Here is a 15,892-nt window from a genome sequence, read left to right as displayed (position 1 = left end):
CAGCTATACTGCAAATGAACTGACGTTACATGAATGTTAAATCAAATAAAACATCAGGTAGTAAAAAGTAACAATTTGTTTAAAGTTTACCTCACTCTGCCTCTGCGATGTTCAATAAAGATACATACCGGCCCCGGGAAACGTACCAATCCCAGGAAGCATATCGACTCTGGTAACTTACCGCTCTCCGGAAATTTATCGACACCCGAGAATTTATCAACTCTGGTAACTTACCGATTCTCGGAAACTTATCGACCCTGGTAACTTACCGACTTCAAGAAATTTAACTTACCCACTATTGATCAGTTTTTATCGTGTTACCCACTCTTATCGACGAGAAGTGACACATTGAAGTTCTAACATTGAACGACAGTGTCGCTCTCTCAAAAGTTCGAAGCAACGCGGATGCAAATAAGCTGCGTGGGAATTAAATGTGACGGAATCTGATTGATTGATTGAGGTGATACTTTTGTGACAAACACAAAATTAGGTGAAATATGATTTGTCGATTGAAAGATCCCTAGAAAGAGCGTATGACTAATCAGAAGCGTCGAGTTGATTCACGGTGTGTTCTTGATGGATGGATATTTTACGTATATAAAGAAAAACTATGTATAGTATAGTAACTATATGTATAGCATATGTTTTCTCACTTCATCTTATTGCATTAGTTCAGCAGTGCAGCGAAAACGAACAGACCTAATGTAATTATGGTGTAACTTGATTATGTTCGCATTACATGCATTGGAAATGCGACGATCGAAGGTGCGCGACCTGCATTGAAACGCGAACACGTGGCTCCGCCACATAACGATTTCGCGAAACCTCAGTAAATTTCATTACGAAAATGAACACTAACGCCATCTGCGATTAGCTTTTACGCGAAGCGGCGAGTCAATTGACTAGTTGTACGCCGCATCTCACCGTGTTCGGGTTGCGGAAGCTGCATGGGAAACGCACGCGTGTGCACTTACGCTTTTCGTATTGACAATGTCTTTTTTATAATACTGCAAATTTTAATAAAATCATGCGGATTGTTATTTCTACCAATGTCCAGTGTTTATACGGATGATCAAGCATGGCCTTTTATCCGTCGTTTAATTTAGTCGAATCGATCGTGGACGAGGTTGCCTTAGAAGGATTAGACGGTATTACTTTACAAGGTAACGTAATAATACTTAATCATTTTTGCATTAGAAAAGTTAATCGTCTTAACATGAAGCGTTTTGTTGACAAAAGCAAAGCTGTTGTTTATGGGAAAACATCTTTTTATAATAGGCCTCTTGTGGGCCTGTTTTTCTTCTCACACATATGCCTGTGTTGCGTACGCTGATTATACACAGGCATATGGGACCTTCACAGTTTTAACGCTTCAAACGGCATATTTTGCAAGAAGTGCTTTGGACAAATATACTCTCTCTGGTGGCTTGCCAGACCATCCAGAAGAGACGTATAGAAATGTTTTCGGTTCTGCTGGGGATCGAAACCCGCAAGACCTCTAGCGTCACAAAACTAGTGCGCTGTCTGCTACACCGCGCTTCTGCTCTATGAGAAAATATATTAATATTTATATAAAGTTTAAAGAAGGCTAGCCTTTTGTTAAGATACATAAGTATAAAATGCACGAAATTTTAAATTTCAAGCTATCTCAGTAAAGGAGTTCTTTGTTTCATATATCGTGTGTTCCTTTTTTTAGCATTATGGATACGGTTGGCGAACAGATTTCACGATCCATTGCCACTCTCCAAGCTTTTCATGGACCAAGTATGGTTGATATGCAAAAAATTGAAAGAATTTTTGTTTTATGAATTAGAAACACCGAGGGGGGAACTTGTTATATTTGACCGTTATGAGTATGTGCATCCTGATCTTGGCATTATACTTGAACCAGTAAGTATGTTACACAAATATATCATTAATATTTGCATATACATAATTTATTCTTAAGGAACTATTTTCTTAAAATTGTACTATCTGCACCATACGCGATATAGCTTAAACTGTATGTCTCTTTACATCAGTTTGGTTGATATAGAACTTAATGTATCATTAATGTTATTCTTTAGTAACAAAAAAAGAAGAAAAACAAGTTATATTTTGTTTCTGGCATACTTATGTCACTCGATACTTCTAACCGCCTGATAAAATAAATGGTTCCGATAAATTCAATGACTTACGTTTAGCTCGGACAATTCTTATCAAATTCTCGAAAGAATTTCTTCTTACACTTGTATTTTTATTTTCAGCCAAACGTTCCGCCGGACATCTATCCGCATTGCATGATTGAAGATCCCAAGGCTGGTGTGAAAGGCTCCTGTTCGACATATTACACAAGGAAGAACATCAAAGATAGCATTAAGAATGCGAGTCTAGACGAAGTGACGGAGAAATACGGATTAAGTCTGGTGATCGTGGCGTCTCAGTCGGCCAGGACAAGAGCCTTGATGGATTCCAGTGTGAGTCCGACGTTGGAGCTGACCCTCATGAGCTATTGTTTCCTGGAGAGAGTAGGCAGATCTCGCTATCACGGCGAGGTGACTCAAGGGAAGCTTAGTTTGGCCGCGCTCAATGAGGCGCCGAAGAGCTTATTCTATCACCGGAAATTCCTGCTCAGCCACAAACTGATCACTAAGCAAGTTCATCATCAGAAGAGCGCCGGCCACTGCGGCAACGGTAGCCTGCTGCACCTGCCGCGCTTCTACGTGGAGAGAAAACCAAAGGTGACTTATTTAGCGGAACAGGTGCTTGAGATCCTACGGTCGAAGAAGAACGGCGTCGCCGAGTACGATGAGATTAAGAAGAAGCTCGGGATCGAGAATTCGATCAAGAAGCTGTTTAGGACTTCCTTCTTTCAAAAGATCGTCAAGACGGACATCTGCGTGCCGTACAGAACTTTGTACCCCAATGCGGAGCCCAGCGAGTGGCGGCAGAAGCAGGATCCCTCAAAGGAGAAGAAGATCAGGGTGGTGCAAGTGTTGTATCCGGACACCAATATCGATGACTTGTGGGGCAAGGAGGAGAAGGACGACGTTGAAGATAATGTTATCGTGCTAGATGTCTCCGATCACAAGTACTTAGTCCCATATCTGAAACAAGCGAACGGTATTGTCGAAGCGTGCGAATCGGAAGGCATATCTCAAGGTTAGCGAACTTATCCTAGATTTGTACGACGTAAGTAAATTATTTTACAATCTCTCGGGCTGCCGGAGATTTTATTTGCAACACGATATGTCTCGGGATTTGCGGATTTATGTAAGAATTAAAAGTAACGCAGATTAAGTGAAAAACAGTGACTTGATTTTTCTTGATTTATCCAGTTCTTCTCGGAAAGAAGATGGGCCTCAACAAGTTACACTCCAGGACAATTCTGAAGAACTTGCAGAGGGTGGGCATTGTCGCGCTGTATATGAACGACATTGGCCGGCAGAGGCTCACGAAATACGTGTCAAAGAAATTCGAGAAGAACAGCACGATGAGTAAGCAGTTCAACAAGGAAATGCGCAAGATCAAAGAGCTGACGAAAACAATGACCAACGAGAACGAAAAGAACCAACAAGAAGCGAATTCCCAACCGAACGACGAAGATGCCGATACGAGGCAGGAAGATGTTCAGAAATCCCACTCGGACGGCCACAACAGTCCGACCGATGATGACGCGTTGATTACCGATAAAGATGCACAAGAATATTGTGTGACAGACATCGCAGAATTAAAGAGAAAGTTCTATGTCGTCAATAGAATTCTTCACAGGTATCGATTGACGAAAGCTCAGTCAAGATACAAGTGCACAACGTCGAAATCCTCGATGCTGCAGATGAATTCCAAAATCGTCGCAAAGGAGGGGGGGTCTGTATCCATGCAACGAATCGCCAATAATGCCATGGCCACGTCGTTGTACAATAGTATCAAGACGAATCTGACAATGCAGAAGCCTGTTCGCACCGAGAGTGGAGTTAATGAAGTATACAGTTTTATGGATGTCGTGCGGAACAGAGAAAAGAAGAATATGTCCAATATTACGTATAGGTTTGTATATATTTGAAATATATATATATATATATATTTCTTTTTTTAATTGGCATAAAAATTGCCTCGTGTTCAGATTGCTACGCCGAGCCAACATGATCATCGAAGCGGTAAAGGAGCACCAAGTGATCGACGACATGACGAAACTCATGAAGATGATCTGCGAAGAGGAGGACAAGGAGGGTTACGATGTGAAGATCGACAAGAAGTCTCTCATCAGGCTGTTGCAGAAGCTCGCCAAGGATAACCTGGTGAAGAACATCAAGCTGACTCTGAGCGCTAACGGCCGCGAGAAGAACCTGACCTTCATCTGCGACCCGAACATTGATACCGATCACACCGTGATCAAGTCGGCCGTCGAACAGGCGAAGTTGAAGTTTTGCCTGATGGGGTCCCAGAAGTCGAGGATGTCGAGGAAAGCGGGGTCCAAGGAGCGATCGCAGGAGCTCAGCAAGTCGTCGGTTATTACTGTGAACTACGAGTACGATCCAACAGCCGGCAAACGCTACGGCCTCTGCCCGAAGTTTGTCAAGATGAAGACGATGCACATCTTGTTCTTCTACCTGGTCTACGATCACGTCGGCGTGCCGGCGGTGTCTCAGCAAGAGCAGATCGAGATCCTGCGGGCCAACGACTACGAAATCGACGACGATCTTGCTCAGGAGTTCAGCACCATTTACACCACCGAAGTGGGATGGAAGATGTTCGTCCCACCGTTGCCTAAACATGGCGGTTGGCCCGAGGGTTGGGCGCTAATGTGCGACGTTCTTATGGGTCTGCCACTCTCGATCTTTGTTAAGGTGCATAACATCAAGTATGTGATACCGGAGTTGGAGCATTACTTGAACCATCCGATCAGGAGGCATTACCTCGTCAAGAATCTCCCGGTGAGTCTGAGACTTTTTTATTTAAACACTTATATGCTTCTTTCTATTATCTGTGCATCTCTATTAGATCAGCTGATGCATGAATATACCATTAATAAAATAAAAAGAAAAAATAATATTTTCGTATTTATAATATTGCACATATATATATATTAGCTTCATTTCAAATTCACATTTATTACTTGGTTATAGAAAGAGATAAATGTATAGGAAAGAAATTTTGCTCGATAAATAGTAAATGTATGAGAGGCTCCTTTGATGCGCCACTGAAAATACGGCAATTACTATCTCTTCAAGTGACGCCACGAACCTTTAATGGTTAATTTTCGAATTCTGTCGTCCCCCGTGAGATGCCCTGATCGAAAGTTAATTCCTTATCGTTTCCAGTCTGAAATCCGAGACGCTCTTCTGCACGGGCGGAAGTACATATACAACATTCACGGCACCATGTCCAAGTTGGGCTACATCGGTCTGGTGCAGTTCGGCCCGCAACGACTCAAGGACAAGGATCAGGTATTCATCTACGTGAACCGGCGCACGGAGCTCATGGACACGGTCTCCTCGGCGGCGAGCTACCACAATATCGAGGACAAGGAGTACCCGGTGACCAAGTACTTCTTCGACCGCCTACACTCTGTTGAAAAGTACTGGCACGACATGTGGGCTATCTGCGTTAACACTCCGCTGGGAGGTAGACTGGTTGTGCACGGCAAGGACATCTTAGTCGAGGACCTGGATAAGAAGAGCATCTTGACAACGGCGATCGTGGCGCGCAATCCGAAGGAAGCCGCGGGCATGGACACCGGCGTGGTTCCCGGGGACCGTCGCGGGGCGGCTGGTATCGACTCCGCTTTCTTCGCGCATCTCAAACGCAACTGGAACTGGACGAGCAACTATTCCGCGAACCAGAAGTCTCCGAAGGGCTACGAGGGCTCGAAGAAGTCCGGGAAATCCGGCACGGGTCAGCGGGACCTGCATCTGTCGAAGATTCAAATGAAGCCGGTCAAGTACACGGAGTACGTCGGCCTGAAGAAGGTCTCCGGGCCGCCAGCGCCCGCTATCAGCGGCGCCGAGCTGCGACGGCAGGTGCACAACCACTTCAGTAAGCCGGGCGAGGCCGGCCGCAAGAACGAGGCCTTGCCGTCGCATCAGACCAGCAAGCAGAAATCCTTCGTGCGGCGGGTGATGCCGCGCAAGCGGACCAAAGGGCCGCGTCTCAAGTACGACGAGGACGACTACCGGGCGATGCAGAGGATGCACAAGTTACGAGCCGACTGGGAGCCGCACGAGGTCAATATTCTGCTGGTGTGCAAAGTAGCGATGACCTACCTTTCGCCCAATCCGCGAAAGCAGGTGGTCAACTTCACGGCGGTGAGAGACGTGCTTCACAAGTACTCCTACACGTCGTACAACAAGACCTCGCGCGCCTGCCAGCGCCGGCTGATGTACATGCAACGGCAGCAGTGCACGATAAACAGCCTGGCCTTGGGCGTCGAGGAGATCAAGCAGGACCTGTTCATCGACCAGCGCTACAACGGCATCATGGACAGGCTGAAGAGCGAGTGCTCGAGCTCGGCGGAATACGAGAAGCGGGTGACGGAGGTGTTCAAGGAGCTCGTCGCCTTCATCATGAAGAATTATTACAACATTGCGGAGATAAGGCCCAACAAGCACAAGGCGATGCCGAAGACCGCGCAGGAGTTCAATTTCTTCTTCAAGACGATCTACCCGGCGAAGCCGTACCATAGTCAGGGCTTCAGGAAGGACGTGCGTAACGCCAACGACATCCACTCGGCGACTATCAATTCCGTCATACACAGCTCCATGTGCTGCGCGAAGAGCAAACGTTCCTGGGCGTATGAGCTCTTCAAGGTACGTGCGAGAAGGGCCACTCATAAATTTAATACCTATCAAGCGAACGTTACGTTTCTATACATTTATTTTACCGTCTAATTCATAAATGTTAATTTGATTATACGTTAATTTGAAACGAAGCTGAAGTATAAACACAGACATAATATTACAAATATAAAAATATGATTTTTCTTATTAATGCTATTTTTATGCATTACTTGATCTAATAGAGACGCACGGATAATAGAAAAAGATATATAAGTGTTTAAATGTGTACATATGTATATATACATATGATTTCAAATATGTATGGTTAATTAAATAAAACTTCATAATTATTTATCTTTATATTAAAGGATTGATTATATATTTCCAATTATATGCCTTTCATTAACATGCGTTCGAAATATTTAATCAATTTAATTAAGCGCTGTTCTTCCCTTGAAAGATATACCAGCATTATCCGGAGGCACTTTTGAGGCAAGCGATGATCAAGATCAGGACGGATCAAATGGTGACCGTGAAGAAGAATCACCTGTCCGCTATTAAAAAAAGCGGCAATTACGTGCCGATGAGCAGCGCGCAGTACAAGTTGAGCGCCAATTACGAGTTCAAGCTGCAAACCAAGTGGCCCCAAGATGTATTCAGCAGTACCTACGACGTTTTCATGAAGTTGCTGCAGTACTACACGGAGCAGAGGAACGTCGTCCTCCCGGACCGGCGAGACGTCTTCAACGGCATCGAAATCCAGCCGGTTTCCAGTGGCATAGTCATGATCATGCACGACCTCCTGCCACGCAATCAGATCGACTTCGACATCGAGATGCCGGAGCAGATCATTATGTTGGACTCCCGGTACCAGGACAAGGACGAGACTCACTTCAGGGTCGCGCAGAGGTACCAGGACATTCTGACGAGGCTCTATCGCTTCAAGTTCGAAAACGCCGACGCTCAAAACGCCCTATCTGCCGACGAAGCGGAAACGAATGCAGAGTGGGGAGACCCCTCAACGAGGAAGAGACCAGCCGACAAGAGCGACGATCTCGAGGAACCGGCCTCAAAGATTCGTCGTGGGAATAAATGCGTCGAAAGAAATCGGATGAAAAGATCTGCGAAGAATCGGCAGAACGAAGTTGCAGCGGAGAAGAAGATGTTGAAGATCGTTGACATTGAAAAGATCATTTCGAAGGGCTGTTCCAACGTTCAGGCGTCTCCGGAGAAAGATCGTGCCGAATGCTCATCAAGGAAGAGATCCATCGATACAGAGGAGGACTCCGCCGACTGCGAGAAATCATTTTTGAAAAGATCAAGATTGAATTCCGACGATTCAATGGACTTGTCGGACGTGGAAGAACTCGAGGAGTTCAATTTATACGAGGAGAATCTGAAGAACAAGAAGAAGATGAAGATCATTGGCAAGTCCTTGCAGATGAAAGGATTAACAGAGAAACGAATGAAGGAAGACGGTATGTTACGTGTGCATTTTCCGATTCAATCTCTATGTTAAGGTAATTGTATAAGTTGTAGATTTCTTATGGCTAACATCTTCAAAATGGTAAAAATTCTGAACAACGTCTTGTACAACGTCTCAACGTTAATATCATATTAATTTTTTTTTAACCTAAATATGATTTAAAAAAAATTAAAAATAGAAGTTGAAAGTAGGACACAAACGCGTTTAAAAAGTGTAATTTTCAGTTACGACTATCTCAGTTTCCATATGGTCAATCGTTTTCTAACTTTATAGAAACGTGTAGATAGTATTTCCAGCAATACGCATTAAAAATTTAGAAGGATTCCTAAAAAATGATTTGACGAACCACCAATTACCTTAACTGTGCCAAAGCACAAAAATGTCAATGTGTCATTACAATTTTCAGCTTTCTCGAACCAACTGAACAGCTCCGCGAGCCTGACTACGATTCCTCGACGCGTCAGCGAGATCATCGGAAACATGCCGCTTGAGACGAATTATCTGAGTTCTTACTGCAAGATCGAGTACACGAACGACATTCAAAGGAAGTACACTAGAATAGCCATGCTGAGGATGCGAGCTGAGTTGAATGACCTCAAGGTGACCGACAGCCATCACGCGCACGAATACTTCGTAGTTAACGCCTTCAAGATGTTCTACAGCTTGGAGCTCTCACCGTCGGCGGCAAGGTCGAGTGACCAAGTCGAGAATTTCAAAGGTCACTGGGTCTCTAATCAGCTGGTACCGTTGAAGATCGACACCATAAACAAAGTGCTTGATGAGGTGAACGAGTTCGCGATTTTCCCGAAAAGTGTCATTTCCTACGCGGATTACAAGAACAATACGATAACGAAGAAGGCGAAAATAACGGTCGACTGGAAACACGTCGACGCAGTGTGCAAGTTCGTCCGGGAGCGGAAGGAACTCGGCGCGCGTCCGCAGGACTTGATGGTAAGTCATTCTCCATGGAGCCGATTATTTCTTTTTCTCTTTATCCTTTTCCGGTAGAATTGGACAGATTTGTAAGAATTGTCTCGTGTCATGTATAACGACGCAACCTATTCTTCTGAGAGATCTTTCACCAACCTGATCACTTCTCTCCCATGCAGGACAAGTTTTTCAACGAGCACGGCACAGACCTGTATGCCATCGTTTCACTTTTAGTGAAAAATCGCATATTTTTGCGCTCTGGTGTGATTAGTCCGCGCTACATTCACCATCATCATGTGGATCCTTGGCTGATTCACTCGTGCAAGATACATCGACTGGAACAAGAGGCTATGGGGCCTTTCAAGGATAGCGTGTACGCTACGATGCCGCAGGGGAAGGCAGCCAACGCAAATGTCGATGCGAAACACAGCGAGGAGCACGCAAATAAAAAACGTAATATAACCGTTTTGAATTTCTTGAATTATGAAGCTAATCGCATCCAATTGTAATAGTATATATACATGCTTCCTTGGAATTGTTATTCATTCGGATAAACATTGCAGTTGATATGATACATGCGACACCGTCGACATCATCAATGGACAATGGAAAAGCTGAAAGGAAAGTTAATCAAGATGGAGAAAAAGCGGGTGATGATCCGAATAAACTGGGAAACGAGAAAAAGGAGGATAACGAAACCAACGAGAAATGCGACACACTTACAAGAAAAAGGTCGCAGAGACAGCGAACATGTTCATTTTCGCAAAAGGACAAACCCGCGCAGCAGCCGGACTTGTACGTATCGAACAGGAGTGGTAAGAGAAATCTTGTGATGCTGTAAAATATATAGTAACGACATAAATCTGTTTTGCAGAACGGCCGAGGAAATAAAAGTTGTGATAAGACCGTGGATTCGCATTGACGGCATTTTGAACCGTAAAGTACTGGACCAGATGCTAGGGGCGGTTCTGGGTTACTGTTTGCTTCACCCCGGACTCACCCTGGCGAAGGTGCAAAATCGATTCATACCTGCTCTGCAGCCCTTCCATACGCGCGAATTGGCCGAGGTTTGTTATCGATATTATACATACAATTAAGATATGCTGAACTTTTCAATTTCGCATGAACTTTTGTATTGTTTATTGCGTTATCGCATTAAAAAGTACACAACCTGTCTCACGTTCCTCTTGACATTATTGACTACCACCGGAAGCATGTTTAAATGGAAAAATATTTTTTTGCAGATGCTGATCAAGTTGGGCTGCTTAAAGAGCAAACTTTTGAAGAAAAGTCGCGTTACCCTATTCTCCCAGCCATCAGTGCTTAAAATCAGCAATCTGAGTACGTAACTATTATTACTAACATTGATATAATTTATTCTATTTTACCGAAATCTCTCTCAATTATATTACATAAATAGGTATGTTTCTCGTACTTTCTTTCATACTACATCTTTCTTCTTTTTTTCAGACGCGGATACCTCTTCTTGGGCTGCCGAAGATGAATTAATAATTGAACCTGCCATAGACGCGGTATTAAAGTTCGGTATATTTTTGAGTAAAACAATACACAGCACGGATTTCATGTAAACTATTTGATTTTGATTTATTGATAATTTTTAAGAAGTGTATATATATAGTAATTTGTAATTACATTATATATTATATATAACTTATATAGATAAGTACATATAATCATCTGATTTGAAATATAATGTTAAATACAGCTTCATATACATAAAACTTATTGTGTAATAATAATCGTACTTAATATTCTATATCTGTTCTACTATACATATGTAAACGTGTGCGTGCGTGCGTACGTTCGTGCGTGCGTGTGTGTGAATAAAAATGTGCTTCTGTAGAAAGTTGTACTTAATTTATATAACACAAAAATATAAGACTAGAATATTTTTTAATATATACGTCGAGAAAGAAATGAGAATTTTAAGCATGATAAAATTATAGATTTATATATAGTATTTTCTATAATATTTCTTGTTCTTAATTTTTCCCTTAATTTTGGTAATACATTTTTTTATAACAGACTTGAAGCTTTTTTTTATATAAAAATTTTCTCTGCATATCTGCAAAAATTCAATAACGTTTCAATGCAAATACTTCAGTTGACCAATTTAAAATTTACCGCGTAATTAACGTAAATACAGTTAGTCACGTGTTTTATCAACTATTGGCCCATTTGATATTAGACATGCGTATTGGATTTTCACAATTCTGTTTGGTCTTGTGGCAGTTCAAATGAGCACATTGTTTTACCGTTTCTCGTTTATCTTGGAAAAGTTGCATCCCAAGAGAAATATGCGCGAACATAAATCCATCTGTTGAAGAGAAAATAGTTTATGCTCTTCGGAAGGATCAATGTTTTGTATGAATCGAAAGTTTTGTACGAATTTATGTTTCCTACAAGGATAAAAGTTTGCAGGAATCTGTATACATGAAAAGTTGTAATTTGCTCTAGGATATAATAAGTGAGTATTAAATAACAATTCTCAAAGGTTTATTTCATGTACTATTGTTTATGTTAATTATAAATGGGAATACTGCAAATCTTTATGTTCAATTCAATATTTATCTGCTACAAAAAGCTTTATATATAAAGAAAAGGTTGTGTCCATATATTTAAGCAGTAACATAAAATTAATATAAAATTTTTGCATTCATAATATTATCTATAAGCAAATAATTTGTGAACAATTCATAAATATTACACTAACTTTTTCTGCATCATTACATGACTATATGTCATATATTAGAAGTTTGTAAAAAATTGTCAGATTGTTAACTATATTTTTTTTTCGTAAGCTCTTAATATGTTATAATATCTCATTATATTGTAAGTCTTAGAAACAAATAATATATTATTTTATTATAGTTGGTATAATTTTTCCCAAAAATGAGTGAGCATCTAGTTAGTGAAACATCTACTCGATGGTGCTCTGCACCAGGTTGTATGATGAATATTAAAATAGCAAGACGACATTTCTTTAAGTTTCCTAAAGAAAGGAAAAGGTATGCGCATTTATTTGTCTGATTGCTTTCTTCATGCAAGATTAACATATTAATAAACAATGTAAATCTTTTATCTGAAGTATCAATAATATGTTCTTGTACTACTATATTTGTGTATATATACATATGTCCTCAAATTTTATATGATTTCTATTCAATTTGTACTTTATAATGTTCAGATGGATGGAATGGATTAAAGCTTGCAATAGAATGGACTTAGTTATGATAGGTCCAGAATATGCTAATCGGTACTATCGACTATGCCATTTACATTTTCGAGTAGAAATGTTTCGAAACATAGAGGGAAGAATTTATTTAAACAGGGAAGCTGTTCCAACAATATTCTTAAAACCAATAACGACAGGAAAGTAAGTAAATATTTTTAAGTTTATTTACTTGCTGTATAATTAAATAATACCTGAGTAAAACGTTATAAGATTTAAAAATTAATAAATGTATAAAGACTAAATAATATATATTTATGGCAGTAATACAAAACTAGCACAACCAATTTCATTTGTCACTATATTTCTGAAACCTGAAAGCAGGAATAGGTGAGTTTTCACAATTTTTGTTTAAAACTTTTTACTTTCTTTTGAACAAAAACAACTTATAAAACTCCTGGAACAGTTACTAAATATGACTTTCTCTCCAAAGCTTGATCAGAGATATATCAGGAGTGACAAACCAGTTGGAGATTTCCCAGTCATCAGCATCTGATGAAAAGTGAGCTCTCTCTCTCTCTTTTGTACATATAATTTTATTGATAGTTTGAACATTAATTAAGTAACCGTAATTTCTTAACAGAGATACACCTATAATTTCATCATTACAAGCACTTTTTCCGAAAGCATCTATAAAGCAAATCTGTGAGGATAGGTAATTTTTAATCTTTTTTGTTTCTTCTGTTGATTTCAACGTGTGTTTAGTAATATTATAAATATTAAATAATATATTCAATCTCCGCCAGAAATATGCCAATCTCTCTGGCCCCATCGATCGAAATGAAGTCAGAAAACAATAATGGGTGAGTTCGAAACATGTAACATTCTCAATTAGCATGCACTTGTTAATAAAAGATGTCGCTTCCTTTCGCGTGATTTTTACTTGCTTATAAGAAATTCCTATAAAACTGATACTGAGGATAATTTCTGTTGGTAGAAGCACCTCCAGCTGCTCTGCGATGGAGACGCGTGCTATCACGGACATATATACAGACCCAACATCGTCATCTTGTATAATTGTGAAGGATGATTACAATGATGGGTAAGTCCGAATTCACAAAAGTCAATGTCAAGTCAAAGTCTCACATGGTTCTCGGTCGCCAAGAAATGCGTTTTTTTTTTTTTTTTTTTTTTAAACAGATACGCGTTTGAGGGATTTTCGTCGTCGACTACACCGGGAAAGACACCGGTTCTTACGACGACGGAGAGTGAAATCAAGTAAGAGGAACCGTTACAGCAAATGCTCCCCGAAGTAAATAGAGATGAGACAACTTAATCAGCACCACGTGTTGCAGAACATCGACGAGAGCACGTTGGCATGTTTCGACGCAGACGAACGACTCCTCGATCGAGAAGAGACGAATGGAGGGACCCGAAATACATGCAGATGTCCCGGCCGCGAAGCGGAAGAAAGAGATGTCGCGCACGGAGAACGAGGACCATCTCGTGAACGCGAGCAGATTCAAAGCGGCGTGCGCGGATCTGTTGCCGCGAAATTCCGCCCTGCTGGCCTCCGCGTGCGTGGACGCTCGCGAGAGAGGCAGGGCGATGCGGCAGAGCTTCGAGGGCAAGCAGTTCGCGCTCAAGTTGTTCCTCATGGCTCCAGGAGCGTACCGATTCTACCGGCCGCTGTGTCTGCTGCCCACCGTGCGCCAGTTGTGGGCGCACATCCGCAACTGGGACGTGCCGGCTGGTGTAAGCGACAACGTGTTGGATGCGTTGCGCCTGAAGATGAATTCGTTGCCGGCGACGGAGAGACGCTGCTGCCTCTGTGTGAGCGAGATGCGGCTGCGGCCGCATCTCTTCTACAACCTGTCACGCGACAGAATCGTTGGTTTCGACGGCACGGAGAAGCGACGGACGCCCGCGAGGAAGGCTCTGGTGATGATAGCGCGCAGCCTGGCCGGCGATTGGGAGCAGCCGATCGCTTACCACTTTTACGAGAACACGTGCACTGTCAAGGCCATGAAGGACCTGATATTCCTCGCGATTACCAAGCTGAGGTCCATCGGCGTGACCGTGCACGTCTTGGTCACCGGCACGGCGCCGGTTTTCCTGCGGCTCTCGCGGCAGCTGGGCATCTTCGCGGAGCACCCGTCGTTCCTGGTGGACGGCGAGAGGGTGTTCTACGTGTTCGACGCCGGCCGTTTGATAAGGGCGACGAGGAACATCCTCATGAAGCACGACCTCCACTTCCGAGAGAAGAGGGCGTCGTGGATGGACATCGAGCTGTTCTTCAGGAGCGACAGCCAGATGCGACTGCCGCTGGTCCCCAAACTATCCGTGGCCCACCTGGAGCCCAACAAATACCAGAAAACGGAGACGAAATACGCCGTTCAGGTGTTCAGCAGCACGCTAGCCGCAGGACTGAGCGTGTACACCATGTCCGGCCGGTTCCCGCTTAAGGCGGTCGGCACGGTGGAATTCGTGCGCAACTTCGACCAACTGTTCGACATCCTCAACTCCTGCGCCGCCGCCAAGTCCTCCAACGGCAAGGACTTCAGCCAAGCGTTCACCGGCAGCGCCCACGAGATGTGCTTCCTCCAGCGAACGCTCGATTTCCTCAAGTCGATCCGAGTGATGAGCGAGCGGACGGGCGCGAAGTCGACCGGCTGCTTCGACCGTTGGCAGGTCACGATCAACGCCGTTGTGCAACTGTGGAGCGTGCTGCGGGAGCACCAGCTTCCCTTTCTCCGCACGAGACGACTCAGCCAGGAGTGCGTCGAGCGCATTTTCCGCTCCATTAGACGGCAGAGTGGAAATCGCGCCCTGCCCACGCCCATTCTGTTTACTCGCGCGTTCAAGAATCTCGTGAGCAAACACCTGCTCGAGCACTCGTGCGGCGAGGACTCCGTCGGGAAGACGCGCAGGATGCTCAAGCGGATAGCGGCCTCGTCGGCGTCCACGCTGTCGTCTTCCTCTCGGACCGGCCAGCAGGCGGCCGCTCTGCACGTCACCGCGACCAATTATCGCGACATCAATCCGCAACCTGAGAAAGCGGCGTTCAAACGCGCCTGCGAGTACCTGCTCGACGAGTGCTCGCGCGCGCACAGCTGCGACGTGTGCGCGGCCTATGTGAAGGAGGCGAGGAGAGAATCCTCGCCCAAAGGCGCGCCGGACTCCTTCACCGCTTACGTTTCCGGCCTCGAGGACGTGTTCGTGGGGAACTTCGAAGAACTCGCCGCCGAGGAGAGCCTCGGCGCGCGTATACTGCAGCTCGCGCAGCGGGTCGAGTACAAGCCACCCTGTCCGGAATTCCCGGTCGGCCTCCTGCTCAAATTGTACCTGCGCCTGAGGATATACATGACGCTCTCGCGGCATAACAGGATCTGCAAGGGGGATGCGGGCAAGATGTTGAGCGTACCGCAGCTTTAGGTCGTCCGATTCGGGACGTTTGTTACTCGGCTACTTCGCGTTTAATGCGTCTCTCGTCTGCGTCCGTACACGCAGCTTCGCGGTATTGCGATT

The 15,892-nt window shown here is 43.7% G+C and overlaps 1 protein-coding gene across 1 annotated transcript; it reads left to right on the top strand.

Moving 5' to 3' along the window:
- Nucleotides 1-919: 919 nt before the first annotated feature.
- On the top strand, nt 920-11,026 carry LOC106749208 (general transcription factor 3C polypeptide 1). The gene is made up of 13 exons (XM_014628426.1): nt 920-1,163; nt 1,697-1,890; nt 2,247-3,141; nt 3,318-4,026; nt 4,103-4,913; nt 5,301-6,785; nt 7,216-8,233; nt 8,648-9,192; nt 9,351-9,624; nt 9,735-9,966; nt 10,046-10,238; nt 10,416-10,512; nt 10,642-11,026. The coding sequence occupies exons 1-13, from the start codon at nt 1,079-1,081 to the stop codon at nt 10,758-10,760; spliced, it is 6,657 nt and encodes a 2,218-aa protein (XP_014483912.1). The 5' UTR covers nt 920-1,078; the 3' UTR covers nt 10,761-11,026.
- The last annotated feature ends 4,866 nt before the right edge of the window (nt 11,027-15,892 follow it).

The sequence above is a fragment of the Dinoponera quadriceps genome, unplaced genomic scaffold (assembly GCF_001313825.1).
Source record: "Dinoponera quadriceps isolate SergipeBrazil2010 unplaced genomic scaffold, ASM131382v1 scaffold2952, whole genome shotgun sequence".
Lineage (NCBI taxonomy): Eukaryota > Metazoa > Arthropoda > Insecta > Hymenoptera > Formicidae > Dinoponera > Dinoponera quadriceps.
The sequence above is the reverse complement of the archived record's forward strand: the minus strand, read 5'-3'. Positions and strand labels throughout refer to the sequence as shown.